Source organism: Nerophis ophidion, linkage group LG03 (genome assembly GCF_033978795.1).
Source record: "Nerophis ophidion isolate RoL-2023_Sa linkage group LG03, RoL_Noph_v1.0, whole genome shotgun sequence".
Taxonomy (NCBI): domain Eukaryota; kingdom Metazoa; phylum Chordata; class Actinopteri; order Syngnathiformes; family Syngnathidae; genus Nerophis; species Nerophis ophidion.
This window is the reverse complement of record NC_084613.1, coordinates 40,260,714-40,283,879: the sequence shown is the minus strand read 5'-3', so window position 1 is coordinate 40,283,879 and position 23,166 is coordinate 40,260,714. Positions and strand designations below refer to the sequence as shown.

The following is a 23,166-nucleotide window of genomic DNA, read 5'->3' as shown; positions in this document are numbered from 1 at the left end:
TCCCATCGCCTTCGGGTGGGGGGATGGGTCCTGACTGTTGTTTGTGCTTACGCACCAAACAGCAGTTCAGAGTGCCCACCCTTTTTGGGTACACTAAAGGAAGTACTGGAAAGTGCTCCCCCGTGTGATTCCCCTGTCCTACTGGGGGACTTCAACGCTCATGTTGGCAACGACATTGAAACCTGGAGAGGCGTGATTGGGAAGAATGGTTGCCTGAATCTGAACCCGAGTGGTGTTTTGTAGTTAGAATTCTGTGCTCGTCACAGTTTGTCCATAACAAACACCATGTTTAAACATAAGGGTGTCCATATGTGCACTTGGCACCAGGACACCGTAGGCCGCAGTTCCATGATCGACTTTGTAGTTGTGTCATCGGATTTGCGGCCTCATGTTTTGGACACTCGGGTGAAGAGAGGGGCGGAGCTTTCTACCGATCACTACCTGGTGGTGAGTTGGCTGCGATGGTGGGGGAGGATGCCAGACAGACCTGTCAGGCCCAAACGCATTGTGAGGGTCTGCTAGGAACGTCTGGCAGATTCTCCTGTCAGAGAAAGTTTAAATTCCCACCTCCGGAAGAACTTTGAACATGTCACGAGGGAGGTGCTGGACATTGAGTCCGAGTGGACCATGTTCCGCACCTCTGTTGTCGAGGCGGCTGATTGGAGCTGTGGCCGGAAGGTAGTTGGTGCCTGTCGGGGCGGTAATCCTAAAACCCGTTGGTGGACACAAGCGGTGATTGATGCCGTCAAGCTGAAGAAGGAGTCCCATCGGGTTCTTTTGTCTCATAGGACTTCGGAGGCAGCGGATAGGTATCGACAGGCCAAGCAGTGTGCAGCTTCAGCGGTCGCAGAGGCAAAAACTCGGACATGGGAGGAGTTCGGGGAAACCATGGAAAACGACTTCCGGACGGCTTCGAAGCGATTCTGGACCACCATCCGCCGCCTCAGAAAGGGGAAGCAGTGCACTATTAACACCGTGTATGGTGCGGATTGTGTTCTGCTGACCTCAACTGCGGATGTTGTGGATAGGTGGAAGGAATACTTCGAAGACCTCCTCAATCCCACCAACACGCCTTCCTATGAGGAAGCAGTGCCTGGGGCGTTTGTGGTGGGCTCTCCTATTTCTGAGGCTGAGGTTGCTGAGATAGTTAAAAAGGTCCTCGGTGGCAAGGCCCCAGGGGTGGATGAGACCCGCCCGGAGTTCCTTAAGGCTCTGGATGCTGTGGGGCTGTCTTGGTTGACAAGACTCTGCAGCATCCCGTGGACATCGGGGGCGGTACCTCTGGATTGGCAGACCGGGGTGGTGGTCCCTCTCTTTAAGAAGGGGGACCGGAGGGTGTGTTCCAACTATCGTGGAATCACACTCCTCAGCCTTCCCGGTAAGGTTTATTCAGGTGTACTGGAGAGGAGGCTACGCCGGATAGTCGAATCTCGGATTCAGGAGGAACAGTGTGGTTTTTGTCCTGATCGTGGAACTGTGGACCAGTTCTATACTTTCGGCAGGGTTCTTGAGGGTGCATGAGAGTTTGCCCAACCAGTCTACATGTGCTTTGTGAACTTGGAGAAGGCATTCAACCGTGTTCCTCGGGAAGTCCTGTGGGGAGTGCTCTGAGAGTATGGGGTATCGGACTGTCTTATTGTGGCGGTCCGCTCCCTGTACGATCAGTGTCAGAGCTTGGTCCGCATTGCTGGCAGTAAGTCAGACACGTTTCCAGTGAGGGTTGGACTCCGCCATGGCTGTCCTTTGTCATCGATTCTGTTCATAACTTTTATGGACAGAATTTTTAGGCGCAGTCAAGGCATTGAAGGGTTCCGGTTTGGTGGCCGCGGGATTAGGTCTCTGCTTTTTGCAGATGATGTGGTCCTGATGGCTTCATCTGGCTGGTATCTTCACCTCTCACTGGATCGGTTTGCAGCCGAGTGTGAAGCGACCGGAATGAGAATCAGCACCTCCAAGTCCGAGTCCATGGTTCTCGCCCGGAAAAGGGTGGAATGCCATCTCTGGCTGGGGGCGTGATTAAGAGGGGAGGAGTATATATATATTTATATATGTATGTATATATATATATATATATATATATATATATATATATATATATATATATATATATATATATATATGAAATATTTGACTTTCAGTGAATTCTAGCTATATATTTTTATTTTATTATATATATATATATATATATATATATATATATATATATATATATATATATATATATATATATATATATATATATATATATATATATATATATATATATATATATATATATATAAATAAAAGAAATAGTTGAATTTCCGACGGCACCTATCAAATACACAGTATCAATCAATCAATGATTATTTATATAGCCCTAAATGTCTAGTGTCTCAAAGGGCTGCACAAACCACAACAGAAACCACTACGAACTCTTCGGTAGGGCCCACATAAGGGCAAGGAGAACTCACACCCAGTGGGACGTCGGTGACAATGATGACTATGAGAAACCTTGGAGACGACCGCATATGTGGGCAAACCTCCCCCACCCCATCTAGGGGACCGAAAGCAATGGATGTCGAGCGCGTCTAACATGATAGTGTGAAAGTTCAATCCATAGTGGATCCAACACAGCCGCGAGAGTCCAGTCCAAAGCGCATCCAACACAGCAGCGAGAGTCCCGTCTACAGTGGAGCCAACAAGAAACCATCCCAAGCGGAGGCGGATCAGCAGCGCAGAGATGTCCCAGTCGATACACAGGCGAGCGGTCCATCCTGGGTCCCGACTCTGGACAGCCAGTACTTCAACCATGGCCATCGGACTGGACCCCCTCCACAAGGGAGAGTGGGACAGAGGAGAAAAAGAAAAGAAACGGCAGATCAACTGGACTAAAAAGGGGGTCTATTTAAAGGCTAGAGTATACAAATGACTTTTAAGGTGAAACTTAAATGCTTCTACTAAGGGGGCAACTCGAGGGCATTCCAGAGTACTGGAGCCCGAACGGAAAACGCTCTATAGCCCGCAGACTTTTTTTGGGCTTAAGGAATCACTAATAAGCCGGAGTCCTTTGAACGCAGATTTTCTTGCCGGGACATATGGTACAATACAATCAGCAAGATTGGATGGAGCTAGACCATGTAGTATTTTATACGTAAGTAGTAAAACCTTAAAGTCACATCTTAAGTGCACAGGAAGCCAGTGCAGGTGAGCCAGTATAGGCGTAATATGATCAAACTTTCTTGTTTTTGTCAAAAGTCTAGCAGCCGCATTTTGTACCAACTGTAATCGTTTAATGCTAGACATAGGGAGACACGAAAATAATACGTTACAGTAATCGAGACGAGACGTAACTAACGCATGGATAATAATCTCAGCGTCGTTAGTGGACAAAATGGAGCGAATTTTAGCGATATTACAGAGATGAAAGAAGGCCGTTTTAGTAATGCTTTTAATGTGTGACTCAAAGGAGAGAGTTGGGTCGAAGATAATACCAAGATTCTTTACCGAGTCGCTTTGTTTAATTGTTTGGTTGTCAAATGTTAAAGTTGTATTATTAAATAGAGGTCGGTGTCTAGCAGGACCGATAATTAGCATTTCCGTTGTTTTGGCGTTGAGTTGCAAAAAGTTAGCGGACATCCATTGTTTAATTTCATTAAGACACGCCTCCAGCTGACTACAATCTGGCATGTTGGTCAGCTTTAGGGGCATGTAGAGTTAGCATAACAGCATAACAGTGAAAGCTAACACCGTATTTGCATAGGATGTCACCTAGCGGCAGCATGTAGATGCTGAAGAGTGCAGGGCCAAGGACCGAACCCTGGGGAACTCCACACGTTATCTTAACATAGTCCGAGGTCACATTGTTATGGGAGATGCACTGCATCCTGTCAGTAAGATAAGAGTTAGACCAAGACAGGGCTAAGTCTGACATACCAATTCGTGTTTTGATACGTTCTAATAAAATATTATGATCGACAGTATCGAAAACAGCGCTAAGATCGAGGAGCAGCAAAATAAATGACGCATCAGAATCCATCGTTAGCAATAGATCATTAGTCATTTTTGCGAGGGCTGTCTCCGTAGAGTGCTTTGCCCTGAAACCGGATTGAAAGGTTTCACATAGATTGTTAGATGCTAAGAGTTCATTTAGCTGCTCTGCAACAATTTTTTTGGAGGATTTTGAAATAAAGGGAAGGTGAGACACCGGTCGGTAGTTTACCATGAGGTCAGGATCGAGGTTAGGTCTTTTAAGGAGAGGATGAATAACCACTTTTTTGAATGCTAGGGGAACAGTGCCAGAGGAAAGTGATAAGTTTATAATATTTAGCACTGATGGACCTAATAATACAAAGAGCTTCTTCATAAGTTTCCCAAGAAGTGGGTCAAGTAAACATGTTGTTTGTTTTATTCCATTTACACGTTGTAACAATTCTTCTAGTGATATTTCATCAAAACGAGAGAAACTATTTTGGAGGGCAGTATCCGCCGTGTATACAATCGTATCTGTGTTAATAGAACCCAGTTGTAGCTGGGACGCATTGTCTTTAATCTCCTTTCTAATAGGTTCAATTTTCTTATTAAAGAATTTCATAAAGTCATCTGCCGAATGGGTGGAGCTACTGGAAGGAGTCCCTTGTTGGGTTAGCGATGCTACTGTACTAAACAAAAATTTTGGGTCGTTTTTATTAATGCGGATGAGATTTGAGTAATAATTAGTTTTAGCTAAGGTAAGCATGCGTTTATAAGTTATTAAACTATCACTCCATGCTTGATGGTGCACCTCAAGTTTAGTCGTGCACCATTTGCGTTCCAGCTTTCTACATAATACTTTCTGAGCTCTAGTTTCTTCTGTAAACCATGGGGTACGCCTTTTTGGAGCCTTTTTTAGCTTCAGCGGTGATATACTATCAATGGTTTCGCGCAGGGCGTTGTTACAGTTGTTAGTGAGGTTATCAATAGAGCCCACATACTTTGGGAATGGTGCCAATACCGAGGGCAGTAGGTCAGCAAGAGTTGTCGTTGTGGCAGCATTAATGTTGTGGCTGCTATAGCAGTTATTATTATTATTAGCTTGCCGAAAATTAGTCTGAACCTCGAATTTTATAAGGTAATGATCGGACATTACTTTACTGTACGGGAGTGTCATAATTTTGGAAACGGTGATACCCCTGACAAGCACTAGGTCTATCGTATTACCGTTGCGATGCATGGGTTCATTTATTATTTGTGTAAGACCACAACTATCAATTATAGTCTGGAGCGCCGTTGCAATGCGTGGGTTCATTTATTCTTTGTGTAAGACCACAGCTATCAATTATAGTCTGGAGCGCCGCGCACGGTGGGTCCGATGGGTCCGATGGGGTATTCATATGGATATAAAAGTCCCCCATTATAATTATATAATCAGCGTGCGTCACCAGATCAGCAACAAACTCTGAGAATTCATTGGTAAAGTCCGAATAGGGCTCTCGGGGGCGGTAGATAACAGCCAGGTATAGAGGCAGCGGTGGGACAGACCTCATAGTAGGCACCTCAAACGATTTATATTTATTATTTATGTTAGGACTAAGGTTAAAGTTTTCGTTGTATATTAGTGCGACCCCCCCACCCCTTTTAAGGTGACGATCAATATGCGCATACGTATAGTTGGGAGGAGATGCCTCATTTAGCGCAAAAAAGTCGTCTGGTTTAAGCCAGGTTTCGCTGAGACCTATGGCGTTAAGATTATTGTCTCTGATGACCTCATTAACTAATAATTTTTTGGGAGACAATGATCTTATGTTTAAAAAACCTATATTATAGGTAGTGGGCTGTTTTAAGGAGTTTTTGATCAAATTATCTGTAGTAGCAATATTAATAATGTTGCCTATATTATGCGTAGTGCACTTAAAATAAATACGACCATATCTAGGAATTGATATGACGGGAATTATCCGATTGTTTGCTTGGTGCTTTGATAAACTGAACGCATCATAATTTCCCACCTCGGTAGAACGCATATCCAACTCTGAAACAGTCATAGCAGAAAAAACTTGTTCTAACTTAACTGACTCCTTACCCAGACCAGTAGGCTCGTGTCTTCCATTTAAATCCGGCTTCAAGATGGAGGGAAGCGGTGTTCTGTGGGGATTAGCCTTTTGCTTTGTTGTTAGCCCAGCTCAGCATCCGTGTTTCTGCTTCCGATCACACCGCTTGTGTCTGTTCTGTAGACGGCCTCCGCTGGTACTATACTCTTTCTGCTTCACAGGCCGCTGGATTTAGCCGGCGAAGTATTCCCATGCTAGCTAGTAGGTCCAATAAACACGCGTCTTTCAGTCCGAAACGGCCCGATCTATCCACATCCAGAATTGTCTGGCGGTCGTAAGTGATCATGGAGTGTCCACGCTGTAAGCCAGCCAAGAAATTTGTAGAATTGTCCGGTATTTTTGCCAAATGTTCCATTTCTACCAAGAGCTTCTCCACGCCGCCATCTTGGAGGTGGCAATAAAAACACAGTTGTTCTATGCTTGGTGGTTACTAAAAAAAAAAAAAAAAAAACGCTTACTTTTCACTATTTGAGTAACCTTTGTTCTGCCATTTGCGTATCGGCGAGCGATCTCCGAATCCAGGAACATATCCTTCACGGATTTGTTGTAGACATCCGCAAATGAGAACGGGATGTTGCTTACAGCTATTAGCATAGCCATCTTTGTCTCAGCATAAGTTACACCATCGGGTCTCCATTTTGCGAGGTGACCCATAATACTGGGTTGTGAACGATGCTGTGCTACGGACGCTTTGTGCTTCGCTGACCGTTCATGGCTGAGTATATCCGTTCGGCCGCAGTATTCAATGAGAAGTCTGTTCTACAAAATTTACAGGCAACATATCCCTTCCCCTTCGAACTCTCCTGGATAAACTGGAATTCTTGTTTCCAATCGTTCTGTAACTGGCAAGCGTATTTCTTCATTTTGCCCATCGACGGTGTAAAATATTGGGTTGGAGTCAATAACCAGGCGACGTGATGAAGTTACGTCTCTTTACTGTGGGCTTCAGAACAGACTCCCTATTGCATGTTCTTTGACTGCACTTGAATGTAGAATATATGTAGAATATATTTACATTCTATTCTATGTACAGTAGATAGCAGTATTGTCCTGTTTAAGAGGGTTACAACATTGCTGAGTCAGGTTCTCATGGAGCTGGAGGGGGCGTGGCCTCCAGCTCCGCCTGAATTTCGGGAGATTTTCAGGGGAAAATTTGTCCCGGGAGGTTTTCGGGAGAGGCACTGAATTTCGGGAGTCTCCCGGGAAATCCGGGAGGGTTGGCAAGTAAGCCGAAAGGTATCTTTAGTTGATGCGTACAGACAACTTTACTTTGCCTTTTTCTGTCTATTTATCAACACAACTAAAGACAAAAAGGAGTTGCTTCGCATTCCTGCAGGGAGCATGTGGCTAGCCTAAGCGAAGATGAGCACATAAAGAAAAAGGAGGCAAAAGTGAAAGCCAGAAGATGACAGTGTGGTTTGTAAACAGGCAGCTGGGCTTTGTGTGAAAGGGATAAACAAAGAGAGCAGCCTGTCCTCAGGGAGGGAGAAGGCAGCCTGACAGCCTCCTCTGAGCTGCTTGGGACTCAGGGAGAAGAAATCTGGACTGGCCTAAATCTACTCCTCAGCTTCACTATTGTCTGTCTATTCTCCATCTCCCTCCCACCCTTTCTTCAGCCTGTCCTTCCCCCTCTTTTCAGCCTCGTGAGTTGATGCTCTCCGCGCAGCATGAGTAAGGCCGCGTTATAATAGAGGAAGGCAGTCTTGCTGCATCAGTACATTTTCTCCCCTCTCCTATCTTTCCTCACATCTATAGGAGCGAGATAAGTTCTACATGTCGCGCATTGTGGTGCTGGAACTTCTTCAGGCTCTCAAGTTCAAATCCTCGCTGCCTGACACTAACCTGCTACTGCTGGTCCAGGTAAAAAAAAAAAAAAAAGGAGAAATATTTTCGCCCAGTTCCGCCCTAAATAATGTGCTGTGGCATTTTAGTTTATTTGTGCAGATATTGGCACACGGCTCGCAGAATCCACCATCATCCAAAAGCACATGATCTCAACATTCCCTGGGGTGAGATTTAACTAAGCAGCTTCTAAAAACATCTGAGAGTGAAGACAGCACCTAAAAATAAAATGTGTGTTTCCCACAGTGCACAACGGCAGCAATGGAATGCATGAGACAATACACAAGTGAACTTCTGGACTTCATCGCAGACATGCACACGCTGACCAAGCTCAAAGTGAGTCTTCTTCAGCATCAAAGTACTTTCTTCCTCTCTTACTGGCAGAGGTCATTGTGTCCTCTTGCAATGTGTCCCTCAGAGCCATATGAAGGCTTGCTGCCAGCCGCTGCACGAGGACACTTTCGGGGGCAACCTTAAAGTGGGCTTGGCACAGGTGGCTGCCATGGAGATCAGCAAAGGCAATCACCGGGACAACAAATCTGTGGTCCGCTATCTTCCTTGGCTTTACCATCCTCCCTCCACCATGCAACAAGGGTGAGGCTCACAAGTCAAGGAGGTCAATCACTCTGATGTTTTGGCGCAGAATTTACGGTCAATTTTAATGCAAGGATGTATTTTATGCTAATTTATCTACATAATTAGTTAATACCGTATATCGTTGAATTGCCGCTTCTTCTCAAACCCGCGCTTACCAAAGGCATGCGGTAAAAGTAAGCATGCGTTAAATATTTTAAAGCTCATCTCACTCCGGCACTTAGCAAAGGCTTGCAGTATACATTTTGAGTGTGATGTAAGGATACCATCATGAAAAGCACATTTAATTAAAAAAAATGTTATTATGGTCTTACCTTTACTTATAAATATAGTCCATGCCAGCTCCTTCTGATCAAAAGCATCGATAACTTGTTTATAGAAGTCTTCCTTATCTTTCTTCAGTTTTAAAAGTATTTCTGTCTCAATTGAGATCTTCCTTTATTACCTCCTCTAGCACATAACACGTCACTCATTTCACTTCTTCTGCAGCCGAGTAGTCGCAAGAAGGATCACTAGCGCCCTCTACCACCAGGAGGATGGAGTCATTTAATGATTCATATTCAACAGACGCAGCTACGGTATTGTGACGGTTTCAAGCCGTCGTCTTGCGGGTTCCCAGGACCACCAAGGAAGGACATGGCTTGAGCAGTTTGACTTTGTTTATTTTTCAATAAAACCTCAGTCCAGGTCTCTCTCCCACTTCTCCTCTCCGCTCGCTCGCTGTCTCCTCTTCTCGCCGTCATCTTAGGCCGGGCTCCAGCGTGTCCTGCCTGTCTGTCGGACCGTTGGCTCCACAGGTATATTAATAAAAATTAGCTGCTTACTGTTCTTTTTAGCATACCAGTATTCGTCTGTCGGACTGTCGGCTCCACAGGTATATTAATAAAACATTGCTGCTTACTGTTCTTTTTAGCATACCGGTATTCAATAGCTTGGACCTTAAATCCTACTGAATAGCTCTTAATCTTCTTCCCTTTATGCAATTTCAAATGACCGGTATTGAAATCAGCCTCCTCCATTTTGAAAATGATGACAGGGGAAGTGTCACTCGTGACGTCACAAGTTTGACCCGGCGGTAATATTAAGCATGCGCTAACTATTTTGCAAAGCTAGTTTGACCCTGCAGTAATTCAAGGCAGGTGCATACAATATGCCTGGCGGCAATTCAAGGAAATAGGGTATTCTATTTTAAAATGCAATGGTAGCTCAACATTGGACCTGAATTTGTTTTGTGACAGAGCTCTTCACTCAAAACACTTGTATCTCAAAGCAACATCTCCCGATGAAATTAATTGAAATTAATTCAATCGGTGCTTGCCCCCACAAAACAACACACTTTCACCATGTAACTTGCCTTTAAAAAGAAAAACAAACTTTTAGATAAAACATTACATAGAAGGCAGTCTGCGATGAGGTGACAACTTGTCCAGGGTGTACCGTGCCTTCTGCCCGAATGCAGCTGCTCCAACACCCCCTGCCACTCCGAGAGGGACACGCGGTAGAAAATGGATGGATGGATGGATGGATGGATAGAAGGAATACAATAATAGTGGGCACTATTAGCAACTACAGTGGTTTTATGAAGTAGTGTAATAATAATATACAGCATTTACCCTGGAGAGCAAACTACCTTCCAACTGCTTCTCCGTCAAACACACCATTAGCAACTTTTACATATTTTCATGGATAAATGTCAGTCGTTTGGATATTATTTTAATATCTTTGGCTGGCATTAAATAAATGATAAATGGGTTGTTCTTGTATAGCGCTTTTTCTACCTTCAAGGTACTCAAAGCGCTTTGACACTACTTCCACATTTACCCATTCACACACACATTCACACACTGATGGAGGGAGCTGCCATGCAAGGCGCCAACCAGCACCCATCAGGAGCAAGGGTGAAGTGTCTTGCTCAGGACACAACGGACGTGACGAGGTTGGTACTAGGTGGGATTTGAACCAGGGACCCTCGGGTTGCGCACGGCCACTCTTCCACTGCGCCATGCCGTCCCTTAGCATTAGACTCATTCTGCTTCAGTATGGTGCAGATTAGCAGTGATACGTTCAAATGACTTTGGTGACACACTCACTCATGTTTCTGTTGATTTAGTTATTTTTTTATTCAACGAATACCATTCAATAAGAAGTACAACAAAATTACATGTTCTGTACAAACCCTTTCAACAACAGACATTCAGTTAAAGGGTGGACAAAACGGGACCACTGACTGGGTCGCCACATCAACAAAGCCCTGTGAAAAATTCATGTTCTTAAAAATCATATTAATATAATCTTAAGTGCTTGCTTATTGTGCCATTGTCCTAGTGTCATGCAGAACCTCAGCAGTGCACAATGACACACACTACCATAATGACATAATAAGTGAGAAAAAGATCACACTAATGATGACAGAACATGATGTTGTATTCAATGTCATGTTTTATTTTGCAGGCCAAAGGAATTCATCGAGTGTGTTTCGCACGTACGTCAGTTGTCTTGGCTTCTTCTGGGCTCCCTCACACACTGCGCCCTGCATCAGGGCTCCACTTCCTGTATGCCCATCCCTCTCGACACTGGCTCCCACATCGCTGATCATCTTATTGTCATTCTTATTGGCTTCCCTGAGCAGTCTAAGGTGTGGCAGGAATGATCTCATCCACTCTAATCAAGGAATCTCACTGTACTTGTATGTGTTTCCCTACACAGACATCCGTGCTGCACATGTGCTCTTTATTCCACGCCTTCATGTTTGCCCAGTTATGGACCATATACTGTGAGCAGGCAGCTGCCGCTCCATCCTTGCAGAACCAAAACCAGACTGAGTTCTCGTCTGGTGCCATTCTCACAGGACTGGAGTTCTGGAGTCGTGTGACACCAAGCATCCTGCAGCTCATGGCGCACAATAAGGTGGTGAGTGCTTTTCTTTCTCCTTACCAGCACACTGCAAGTGTGCTCTTCAAATAATGCGAAACAGTAATAAAGACTGTTTTTATGCTGTACTTCCTTTAGATGGTAGAGATGGTTTGTCTTCATGTGATTAGTCTGATGGAAGCCCTGCAGGAGTGCAATTCAACCATCTTTGTCAAGGTTTGCTGAAAATTAAAATGTCTTCATTTACTGCTGTTCTAGAATGGTATTATTCCAATAACAGAACAAGCATCTTCAGAGATACCTCCTGCATAAATGTCCACACACACACACACACACACACACACACACACACACACATACACACACACGTGCATATATATATATATATATATATATATATATATATATATATATATATGTATGTATGTGTGAGAAAAATCACAAGACTACTTCATCTCTACAGAACTGTTTCATGAGGGGTTCCCTCAATCATCAGGATATATATATATTAGGGGTGGGCAAATTAATGCGTTAATTGCGAGTTAACTCATCAATCTATTAACGCCGACAATTATTTTATCGCACATTTGCGTATGTTGTTTACATGCTTTTATTTTGTTAACGCCTTTTCTTAACAAGATGGCAGCGCCCCGATGCGCTTCGGCGTGGAGGGGCTCTTGGTAAAGATGGAACATTTAGCAAAAATATCGGACAATTCTGCAGATTTCATGGCTGGCTTACAGCGTGGTCACTTCGGGATCACTTACGACCGCCAGACAATTCTGGATGTGGATAGATCGGGTCGTTTTGGACTGAATGACGCCTGCTTGCTAGCATGGGAATACTTTGCCGGCTACATCCAGCGGCCTGTGAAGCAGCGGAGTATATGTGTTGTCTGTCTATTTATCAATAATGCAGACGAGGAGTGTTGGCTGAGTTCTTAACGTTTACTTTCAGAGCGTGCATATCACAACATACAAGATGCCGTCATGGCGACACAACCTATACCGGGCCACCGCGCATGCTCGTCACTCCTGTTGCATGCTGGGTAGGGTAGTTCTTTTTTCCCCTGGCTCATAACATCACAATATAGTACCATGTATATGTGTTCAGTTTATCAAAGCACCAAGCAAACAGATATGGTCATAATTATTTTAAGTCCACTACGCAGAATAAACACAACATTATTAATATTGCTACTACGGATAATTTGATCAAAAATTCCCTAAAACAGCCCACTACCTATAATATAAGTTTTTTAAACATAAGATCCCTGATAAAAAAAAATGTTTCTGCTGTTACCTCAGAAATTGCCTGTTCAGATGTTATGATTGTGGCTCAGAGATTTGTATGTAGATTATATTCATTTTCCATAACAAAGAAGATAACTTAAATACCCTGGCAGTGGCAATAAGCTTAAATGTTTGTATTTACATGTTTTGAGTTGATTTTCATAAAATTTGCTATTTAACTGCTATGTTTTAACAAGGACTGATTTAAATTGTGTTTGCACAACAAATGTTTTGGCGCCTTTGTTCATGTGGGAGAATATTCCAATAAAGATGCACTACACACTACTTTTGAATTCATTATTGGGCTTCTCGTATACAATGCAGTTGATCGCGATTAATCAGAAAAATAGTGCGATTAACTTCGATTAAAATTTTTAATCGTTGCCCAGCCCTAATATATATATGTGTATATATATATATATATATATATATATATATATATATATATATATATATATATATATATATATATATATATATACACATATACATATATATATATATATACATATATATATATATATATATATATATATATATATATATATATACACATATATATACATATATACACACACACAAACATACATTTACATATATATATATGTAAATTGTATTTATTTATTCGCTATCTGTATTTATGTAAGCAAATAATAAGATTTTTGTTTTTATTCAGCCCTAATATATATATATATATATATATATATATATGTATATATATATGGCTTCACGGTGGCAGAGGGGTTAGTGCGTCTGCCTCACAATACGAAGGTCCTGCAGTCCGTCCTGGGTTCAATCCCAGGCTCGGGATCTTTCTGTGTGGAGTTTGCATGTTCTCCCCGTGAATGCGTGGGTTCCCTCCGGGTACTCCGGCTTCCTCCCACCTCCAAAGACATGCACCTGGGGATAAGTTGATTGGCAACACTAAATTGGCCCTAGTTTGTGAATGTGAGTGTGAATGTTGTCTGTCTATCTGTGTTGGCGACTTGTCCAGGGTGTACCCCGCCTTCCGCCCGATTGTAGCTGAGATAGGCGCCAGCGCCCCCCGTGACCCCGAAAGGGAATAAGCGGTAGAAAATGGATATATATATATATATATATATATATATATATATATATATATATATATGTATATATTATTTGCTTACATAAATACAATTTGCTGCAAAAAATACCCCAATATTTGAGTACAAACGCAATCTAGTTGTCGGAATATCAGACAGTAAAGTTTTTTAAGTGCGTAACGACAAGTCATTGATTTGCTCAAAATTTGGTGAAAATAAGTAAAGTACAAAGTAAGTGCCTATTTGGAAAGTCTTTACAGTTAGCAATAATCCCGCAAACAAGGTACAGTTACTAAACTATAATGGAGTAAATACACTCATAAACAAATTTTCAGATGACAATGCTGATCTCTCTTTTTTGGTACAATACAACCTCAGCACGTTGTGATTACTTAAAGATGTCCAACGTTCTCCAGGAAGCAAAATACATTCCCATTTAGTCTGTAGTTGCAAGTTGATGCTCTTGTTTGTGTAACACAGTTGGTTCATCCTTGCTGTATTTGTTCTTCCGACAGATGAGCTGTGATGAAATGATTTACATCTGAGTCTTCACAGATGTTAGATTACCTGCACGGGTGGCTGTCCATTTAGCAAAGGCACATGTTTAACTTAACTGTTGACAACATTAAATCAGTAAACTTTGCCAGCGTAGTGTTATCCTTTGTTTCTTGTCGATGTAGCTAGCATTCATGTTACAGCACCTAGCTATCGGCGCAGCAGCACCAGCTGACCGGTAGCAGCCATCACTGCTCACTGAGGACGGTGACTGCTGCTTGCTTTAACCTCAGAGTCTCCAAGACAAAACAATGTCTAAAAAAAAAGCAAAAGTAAAAGTCATTAGATTTGACACTGGCAGCCGTTTACCAAAAAAGCCCCCAAGAGGATTGACAACATCCACTAGTATGTGTTTCGCTTTATGGTATTTGATGGTATTTTAAACTTGATATGCGTCAATGATAAAAAAACAAAAAACGTTGCAATACCAAGAAGATACCTTTGTTTTATTTACAATTGGCCACCCCTCTTCATAATCACAGACCATGTAACAAATGCGTGCGTCTTAATGCGATTAATTTTCATCCATATTTAATAACACGATGATAATGTCGACAGCTCTGATATATATATATATATATATATATATATATATATATATATATATATATATATATATATATATATATATATATATATATATATATATATGTATATATATATTAGGGGTGGGCAAATTAATGCGTTAATTACGAGTTAACTCATCAATCTATTAACGCAGACAATTATTTTATCGCACATTTGCGTATGTTGTTTACATGCTTTTATTTTGTTAACGCCTTTTCTTAACAAGATGGCAGCGCCTGGACGGATTTCGGCGTCGAGGGGCTCTTGGTAAAGATGGAACATTTGGCAAAAATATCGGACAATTTTACTAATTTCATGGCTGGCTTACAGCATGGTCACTCCGGGATCACTTACGACCGCCAGACAATTCTGGATGTGGATAGATCGGGTCGTTTTGGACTGAATGACGCCTGCTTGCTAGCATAGGAATACTTTGCCGGCTACATCCAGCGGCCTGTGAAGCAGCGGAGTATATGTGTTGTCTGTCTATTTATGAATAATGCAGACGAGGCGTGTTGGCTGAGTTCTTAACGTTTACTTTCAGAGCGTGCATATCACAACATACAAGATGCCGTCATGGCGACACACAACCTATACCGGGCTACCGCACATGCTCGTCACTCCTGTTGCATCCTGGGTAGGGTAGTTCTTTTTTTCCATGGCTCATAACATCACAATATAGTACCATGTATATGATGCGTTCAGTTTATCAAAGCACCAAGCAAACAATCGGAAAACTCCCATCATATCAATTCCTAGATATGGTCGTAATTATTTTAAGTGCACTACGCATAATAAACACAACATTATTAATATCGCTACTATGGATAATTTGATCAAAAATTCCCTAAAACAGCCCACTACCTATGATATAGGTTTTTTAAACATAAGATACCTGATAAAAAAAATGTTTCTGCTGTTACCTCAGAAATTGCCTGTTCGGATGTTATGATTGTGGCTCAGAGATTTGTATATAGATTATATTTATTTCCCATAACAAACAGGATAACTTAAATACCCTGGCAGTGGCAATAATCTTAAATGTTTGTATTTAAATTTTTGAGTTGATTTTCATAAAATATGCTATTTAACTGCTACTGTTTAACAAGGACTGATTTAAATTGTGTTTGCACAACAAATGTTTTGGCGCTTTTGTTCATGTGGGGGAATATTCCAATAAAGGTGCACTACATACTACTTTTGAATTCATTATTGGCCTTTGCGTATACAATGCAGTTAATCACGATTAATCGGAGAAATAGTGCGATTAACTTCGATTAAAATTTTTAATCGTTGCCCAGCCCTAATATATATACAAACCCCGTTTTCATATGAGTTGGGACATTGTGTTAAATGTAAATATAAACGGAATACAATGATGTGCAAATCCTTTTCAACCCAAATTTAGCTGAATATGCTACAAAGACAACATATTTGATTTTCAAACTGAAAAACATTTTTTTTTTTTGCAAATAATCCTTAACTTTAGAATTTGATGCCAGCAACACGTGACAAAGAAGTTGGAAAAGGTTGCAATAAGTACTGATAAAGTTGAGGAATGCTCATCAAACACCTTTTTGGAACATCCCACAGGTGTGCAGGCTAATTGGGAACAGCTGGGTGCCATGATTGGGTATAAAAGCAGCTTCCGTGAAATGCTCAGTCATTCACAAACAAATGCGTGAGCAAATAGTCAAACAGTTTAAGAACAACATTTCTTAGCGGTCTATTGCAAGGAATTTAGGAATTTCACCATCTACGGTCCGTAATACCATCAAAAGGTTCACTGGACATAAGCGATGATATACGGTACTGCATCAAAAAACGACATCAGTGTGTAAAGGATATCACCGCATGAGCTCAGGAACACTTCAGAAAACCACTGTCAGTAACTACAGTTCGTCGCTACATCTGTAAGTGCAAGTTAAAGCTACTATGCAAAGCCAAAGCCATTTATCAACGACACCCAGAAACGCCGCCGGCTTCACTGGGCCCGAGCTCGGCTAAGATGGACTGATGCAAAGTGGAAAAGTGTTCTGTGGTCTGACGAGTTCACATTTCAAATTGTTTTTTGGTAACAATGAATTTTGTGTCCTCCGGACCAAAGAGGAAAAGAACCATCAGGACTGTTCTAGGTGCAAAGTTGAAAAGCCAACATCTGTGATGGCATGGGGGTGTATTAGTGCCCAAGGCATGGGTACCTTACACATCTGTGAAGGCACCATTAATTCTCCGATTAATCATGATTAACTGCATTGTATACGCAAAGCCCAATAATGAATTCAAAAGTAGTGTGTAGTGCACCTTTATTGGAATATTCTCCCACATGAACAAAGGCGCCAAAACATTTGTTGTGCAAACACAATTTAAATCATCCATCCATCCATCCATTTTCTACCGCTTATTCCCTTTCGGGGTCGCGGGGGGCGCTGGCGCCTATCTCAGCTACAATCGGGCGGAAGGCGGGGTACACCCTGGACAAGTCGCCACCTCATCGCAGGGCCAACACAGATAGACAGACAACATTCACACTCACATTCACACACTAGGGCCAATTTAGTGTTGCCAATCAACCTATCCCCAGGTGCATGTCTTTGGAAGTGGGAGGAAGCCGGAGTACCCGGAGGGAACCCACGCATTCACGGGGAGAACATGCAAACTCCACACAGAAAGATCCCGAGCCTGGATTTGAACCCAGGACTGCAGGAACTTCGTATTGTGAGGCAGACGCACTAACCCCTCTGCCACCGTGAAGCCCTACAATTTAAATCAGTCCTTGTTAAACAGTAGCAGTTAAATAGCATATTTTATGAAAATCAACTCAAAAAATGTAAATACAAACATTTAAGCTTATTGCCACTGCCAGGGTATTTAAGTTATCCTGTTTGTTATGGAAAATAAATATAATCTACATACAAATCTCTGAGCCACAATCATAACATCTGAACAGGCAATTTCTGAAGTAACAGCAGAAACATTTTTTTTATCAGGGATCTTATGTTTAAAAAACCTATATTATAGGTAGTGGGCTGTTTTAGAGAATTTTTGATCAAATTATCCGTAGTAGCAATATTAATAATGTTGTGTTTATTCTGCGTAGTGCACTTAAAATAATTATGACCATATCTAGGAATTGATATGATGGGAATTTTCCGATTGTTTGCTTGGTGCTTTGATAAACTGAACGCATATACATGGTACTATTTGTGATGTTATTAGCCAGGGAAAAAAAGAACTACCCTACCCAGCATGCAACAGGAGTGACGAGCATGCGCGGTAGCCCGGTATAGGTTGTGTCGCCATGACGGCATCTTGTATGTTGTGATATGCACGCTCTGAAAGTAAACGTTAAGAACTCAGCCAACACTCTTCGTCTGCATTATTCATAAATAGACAGACAACACATATACTCCGCTGCTTCACAGGCCGCTGGATGTAGCCGGCAAAGTATTCCCATGCTAGCTAGCGGGTCTAGCAAGCACGCGTCATTCATTCCAAAACGGCCCGATCCATCCACATCCAGAATTGTCTGGCGGTCGTAAGTGATCCCGGAGTGACCACGCTGTAAGCCAGCCATGAAATTTGCAGAATTGTCCGGTATTTTTGCCAAATGTTCCATCTTTACCAAGAGCCCCTCGACGCCGAAGTACATCCGGGAGATGCCATCTTGTTAAGAAAAGGCGTTAACAAAATAAAAGCATGTAAACAACATACGCAAATGTGCGATAAAATAATTGTCGGCGTTAATAGATTGATAAATTAACGCGTAATTAACGCATTAATTTGCCCACCCCTAATATATATATATATATATATATATATATATATATATATGTATATATATATATATATATATATGTATGTCACCAGCACCCAAGATGAGCTTTTGTGACCTTTAACTAATTTGAAAGGGTTTTATCATCATTTTTATACCAAAAAATATATAGCGAAAATCTTGTTCAATTGAGAATCAACTCTGGATCAAATCATAACCCCAGGAATATGAATCAAATCCAATCATGAGTTGTTGAAAGATTCCCATCCCTCATACATATATTATGTTTTTATATTTTATTTATTATTTCAGTACCTTTTTTTTTTTATTTAGATGACTTAAATTATATTTCTGATACATCACATCAATAGTTTTGGGGTCCCACTAAAAAGCCCCCATAAAAATTGTAAAAGTGTTTTTTTCTATTTTTTAAAATAATATTTGAATAGTATTATTTCTCTTAAAATTTTGCGTCTTTACAACTATAACAACTTTACTTTTAGTACAAATGGACCTTGGGTCTCATAAGGTGGCCTTTCCATGGACATTATTGCTTCTGTTCTCTGATTGACTGAGTGAAATCACATGATTCTTCTGCCTTTTAAAAAAACTCATGAATTATTCCACAATTAAAAAAAGTGGTTACTTAGCCTATTAAAGATTTGTAAAAGCATTTTGAATGTCTGTAGAGATAAAAAATTAAATAGTGAATTAAATATAAAATATAGATCATAGAATAATGATATTGTCAAATAAAGCAAAAATAAAACAAATATAATAATAAAGAAAATCAAGAATGAATAATCATTACTCAAGAAGTTAAGGCATATTTGTTGTTTCCCTACAGCTTATTCCAATGTGGCTTCCCATGATTCAGTCCAATCTTAAGGTAAACCCTTCAAATCTCTGCTGTTGGTAGTATCAGAGTTAAAATGTCCATGCAGGCTCTTTCAATGACTTTTTTTCTCTCCTCCATCAGCACCTGTCGGCCGGGCTGCAGCTGCGTCTCCAGGCCATCCAGAACCGTGTGAACCACCAGCATCTACAAGGTCAGACGCCCGAAGCGCCGCCGTTCGCGCTGCGCAAATGGCTGCAGTGCACTCAGTTCAAGATGGCTCAGGTGGAGATCCAGTCGTCTGAGGCCGCGTCACAGTTTTACCCAATGTGACCTGCATGTAGGTCCTTACCAAAAAGGAGTCTCAGAGAACTTTTAGTATAAAGTGTACAGTAGAGACATGATATTTTAATGTAGTGCTTACTTGTGTTGTGGTCTGAAAGCATCTACTCTTTTTCAAAAGCTCCAACTGGACAATAAAATTTGGGGTATTTCTAAGACACCGTGTCATTTCCTATTCAAATGTGACATTCACCACCCTTTTTCAAAATGTCCACTTTACCATAAATGCGATTAGATCAGCCCCACCTTGTTCTCCCTCTCCGAGAAAATGACATGAGGCACATTCACCCTGCTCCCGTCTCTGATCCTTGTCGAAGCGCCCGTCACGCAGCCTCTCTTCGTCACGACACAGAACCATCAGGAGCCGGTGTGAGTTCCTAACTAAATAAGTCGCAAGCAGACCTGGGAGTTAAATACGACTATTTGGGTTTTTACCAGCACCCCTACGGCCTCCAAGCAGTTACACCAAACAAACACAATTACCTTTGTCCTAATGTGGTTTGTGTCCATGAAACATTGTTGTGCCGTCTAACTGCATTAGTGTGAGCCTCTCGTCTGAGAATAACAGACGACCTGACAGCAGGGCGTTCATTTCTCTTTTAAATGGCATTATTCAGTTTTAACATTAATCTCATTTAAATAATACACACCATTTGTTTTAGAGGATTCTTTTTTTGCATGCCTGCATAAGAGGACCTGTGGTGAGAGGTGTGGGCCAAATGAGTCACACCATGTGACTATACTGCACACACGTGCACACTCACGCACTCCACTTGGTGACCTATGAGGTTGGCTGAATCAGTGCCCTCCACCACCATGTCATCAACCTCCAGTCTTGGCTCATCAGAGCTCCCCTGTTGTGGGAGGATGGACAAAAGTGATGGTGGCTGCAATGTTTGTTTATGTGTGTGTGTTTGTGTATGCACTGGTGTGTAATCAAGTCCCCCTGCGCTGGGGTTGCATCTGTCAGCCCGAGTCACGATTGTGATCGTTTTTCCAAAAGAAGCGCTCATTAGCAGCAGCTTATGTAATCGGCGTCCCACAGGTATGCAGCTCTCTCCCCACCCTGACCTGCCTGCCCGCCTCCTGGAGGACATATGGCGGGGCAACTGTAACTATTTGAAAGCCTCTCAGGTGGAGGGAATGTGAGGGGGGCTCCTCTGAGTTTGTGAAGGTCAGAACTCTTCCTCATAAACAAAACATGGACAGGCTGGACAATGCATCGTATTCTAGTTGCTCACCCATGTCATTGTTTATTGAGCAACACACTGTATTTGTTACCCGTGTGCTGCATGTTTGCAGAGGTGAGACCCTGCACCTCATCAAGCTGAGACCACTGGCATCACATTGCAATAAGGCAGGGAGAGTCCAAAACGTGTGGCCCCGGGGGTCACTGGCAGCCTGTGGTCCGATGTTTGTTGGCCTGCTGCACATTGTTAAAATATTTTTATACAAAACAAAAAACAAACATCAAAAATGGGAAGACGGATCTTTTTTTAAATATTACATTTTCATATTTTTTGATTATATACATAAATGATATGCCATGCCAACTGACAAGTTTGTCACACGCAATGTTTGGCCGTACAATAACATAAAGATCCATCCATCAGAAGGCGGCGTACACCCTGGACAAGTCGCCACCTCATCGCAGGGCCAACACAGACAGACAGACAACATTCACACTCACATTCACACACTTGGGCCAATTTAGTGTTGCCAATCAACCTATCCCCAGGTGCATGTCTTTGGAAGTGGGAGGAAGCCGGAGTACCCGGAGGGAACCCACGCATTCACGGGGAGAACATGCAAACTCCACACAGAAAGATCCCAAGCCTGGGATTGAACCCAGGACTGCAGGACCTTCGTATTGTGAGGCAGACGCACTAACCCCTCTGCCACCGTGAAGCCCAACATAGAGATGTAACAGTGCTTGACTTTACCGACACCAAAACATTTTGTCAAAGCAGCGATTTCGTGAAGGACATGCACATGATACAACCCCTAGCTAAATGAGCCCCCGCCCTGCCCTCTATATTCATGAATACAACAAATCAGGCTTTGCTACACATCTTAAAATCAAGCCATGGGCTCTGTTAACTATCCGTCAGTCATGCAGAGATGTGAACTTTTTTTCTCCAGTCATAGGCTAAGCCGCTAATCTATCATGATGTTGCTGTTAAAATGTGACTGTAACGTTAGCATTGTAGCGACCAAAGCACTGCTAACATTTGTATCATTCGTTTAACTCCATAAAGGCGATCAATTGAGATTTTAATTGACAATTAACACTCCTCCTTGAGTTCTAGATCAGTGGTTCTGAAATGTTTTTCACCAAGTACCACTTCCCAAAAAAACTTGGCTCTTCAAGTACCAAAATAACGACCTACATTAAAATGCTTTAGCGTAGTAGGCCTAAGTATTCATTAACATGAAGGCAGAAGTTTTATGTAACAAGAATATAAAATATTTTTGGCCACTGTAACTTTACACAGTTTAAAGAAAATAGGAAAATAAAACAGTGTACTTTAATAAGATATTTTTTTGCCGTACTACTAAATGGAGCCCGCGTACGACTAGATAATATGTATTGGATATGCTCTGGTGAGAATTTCGCTCTACAGTCACATTTATAGCATTCTTTCTGAGCTATTTCTTTTTTTGTTTAGATACGGTGGAAAATACCTCTGGATTGGCAGACCGGGGTGGTGGTTCCTCTCTTTAAGAAGGGGGACCGGAGGGTGTGTTCCAATTATCGTGGGATCACACTCCTCAGCCTTCCCGGTAAGGTTTATTCAGGTGTACTGGAGAGGAGGCTACGTCGGATAGTCGAACCTCGGATTCAGGAGGAAAAGTGTGGTTTTCGTCCTGGTCGTGGAACTGTGGACCAGCTCTATACTCTCGGCAGGGTTCTTGAGGGTGCATGGGAGTTTGCCCAACCAGACTACATGTGCTTTGTGGACTTGGAGAAGGCATTCGACCGTGTCCCTCGGGAAGTCCTGTGGGGAGTGCTCAGAGAGTATGGGGTATCGGACTGTCTTATTGTGGCGGTCCGTTCCCTGTACGATCAGTGCCAGAGCTTGGTCCGCATTGCCGGCAGTAAGTCGAACACATTTCCAGTGAGGGTTGGCCTCCGCCAAGGCTGTCCTTTGTCACCAATTCTGTTCATAACTTTTATGGACAGAATTTCTAGGCGCAGTCAAGGCGTTGAGGGGTTCCGGTTTGGTAACCGCAGGATTAGGTCTCTGCTTTTTGCAGATGATGTGGTCCTGATGGCTTCATCTGACCGGGATCTTCAGCTCTCGCTGGATCGGTTCGCAGCCGAGTGTGAAGCGACCGTAATGAGAATCAGCACCTCCAA

General features: G+C 42.2%; 1 protein-coding gene across 3 annotated transcripts in view; it reads left to right on the top strand.

Annotated features, from left to right (window-relative positions):
- The window catches only part of LOC133549596 (protein unc-79 homolog), a 142,790-nt gene extending 122,827 nt beyond the window's left edge, over positions 1-19,963 (top strand). Inside the window, exons 43-51 of one of the 3 annotated variants that reach the window (XM_061895168.1) lie at positions 7,824-7,928; positions 8,000-8,077; positions 8,157-8,246; positions 8,329-8,504; positions 10,956-11,139; positions 11,211-11,411; positions 11,514-11,591; positions 19,476-19,517; positions 19,608-19,963. In XM_061895168.1, the coding sequence (XP_061751152.1) occupies positions 7,824-7,928; positions 8,000-8,077; positions 8,157-8,246; positions 8,329-8,504; positions 10,956-11,139; positions 11,211-11,411; positions 11,514-11,591; positions 19,476-19,517; positions 19,608-19,796 (1,143 nt within the window). In that variant the 3' untranslated portion in view covers positions 19,797-19,963. Of the gene's footprint in view, positions 1-7,684; positions 7,740-7,823; positions 7,929-7,999; positions 8,078-8,156; positions 8,247-8,328; positions 8,505-10,955; positions 11,140-11,210; positions 11,415-11,513; positions 11,592-19,475; positions 19,518-19,607 lie in introns of those variants that run through there. The other 2 variants (XM_061895167.1, XM_061895169.1) reach the window with 2 other exon arrangements.
- The last annotated feature ends 3,203 nt before the right edge of the window (positions 19,964-23,166 follow it).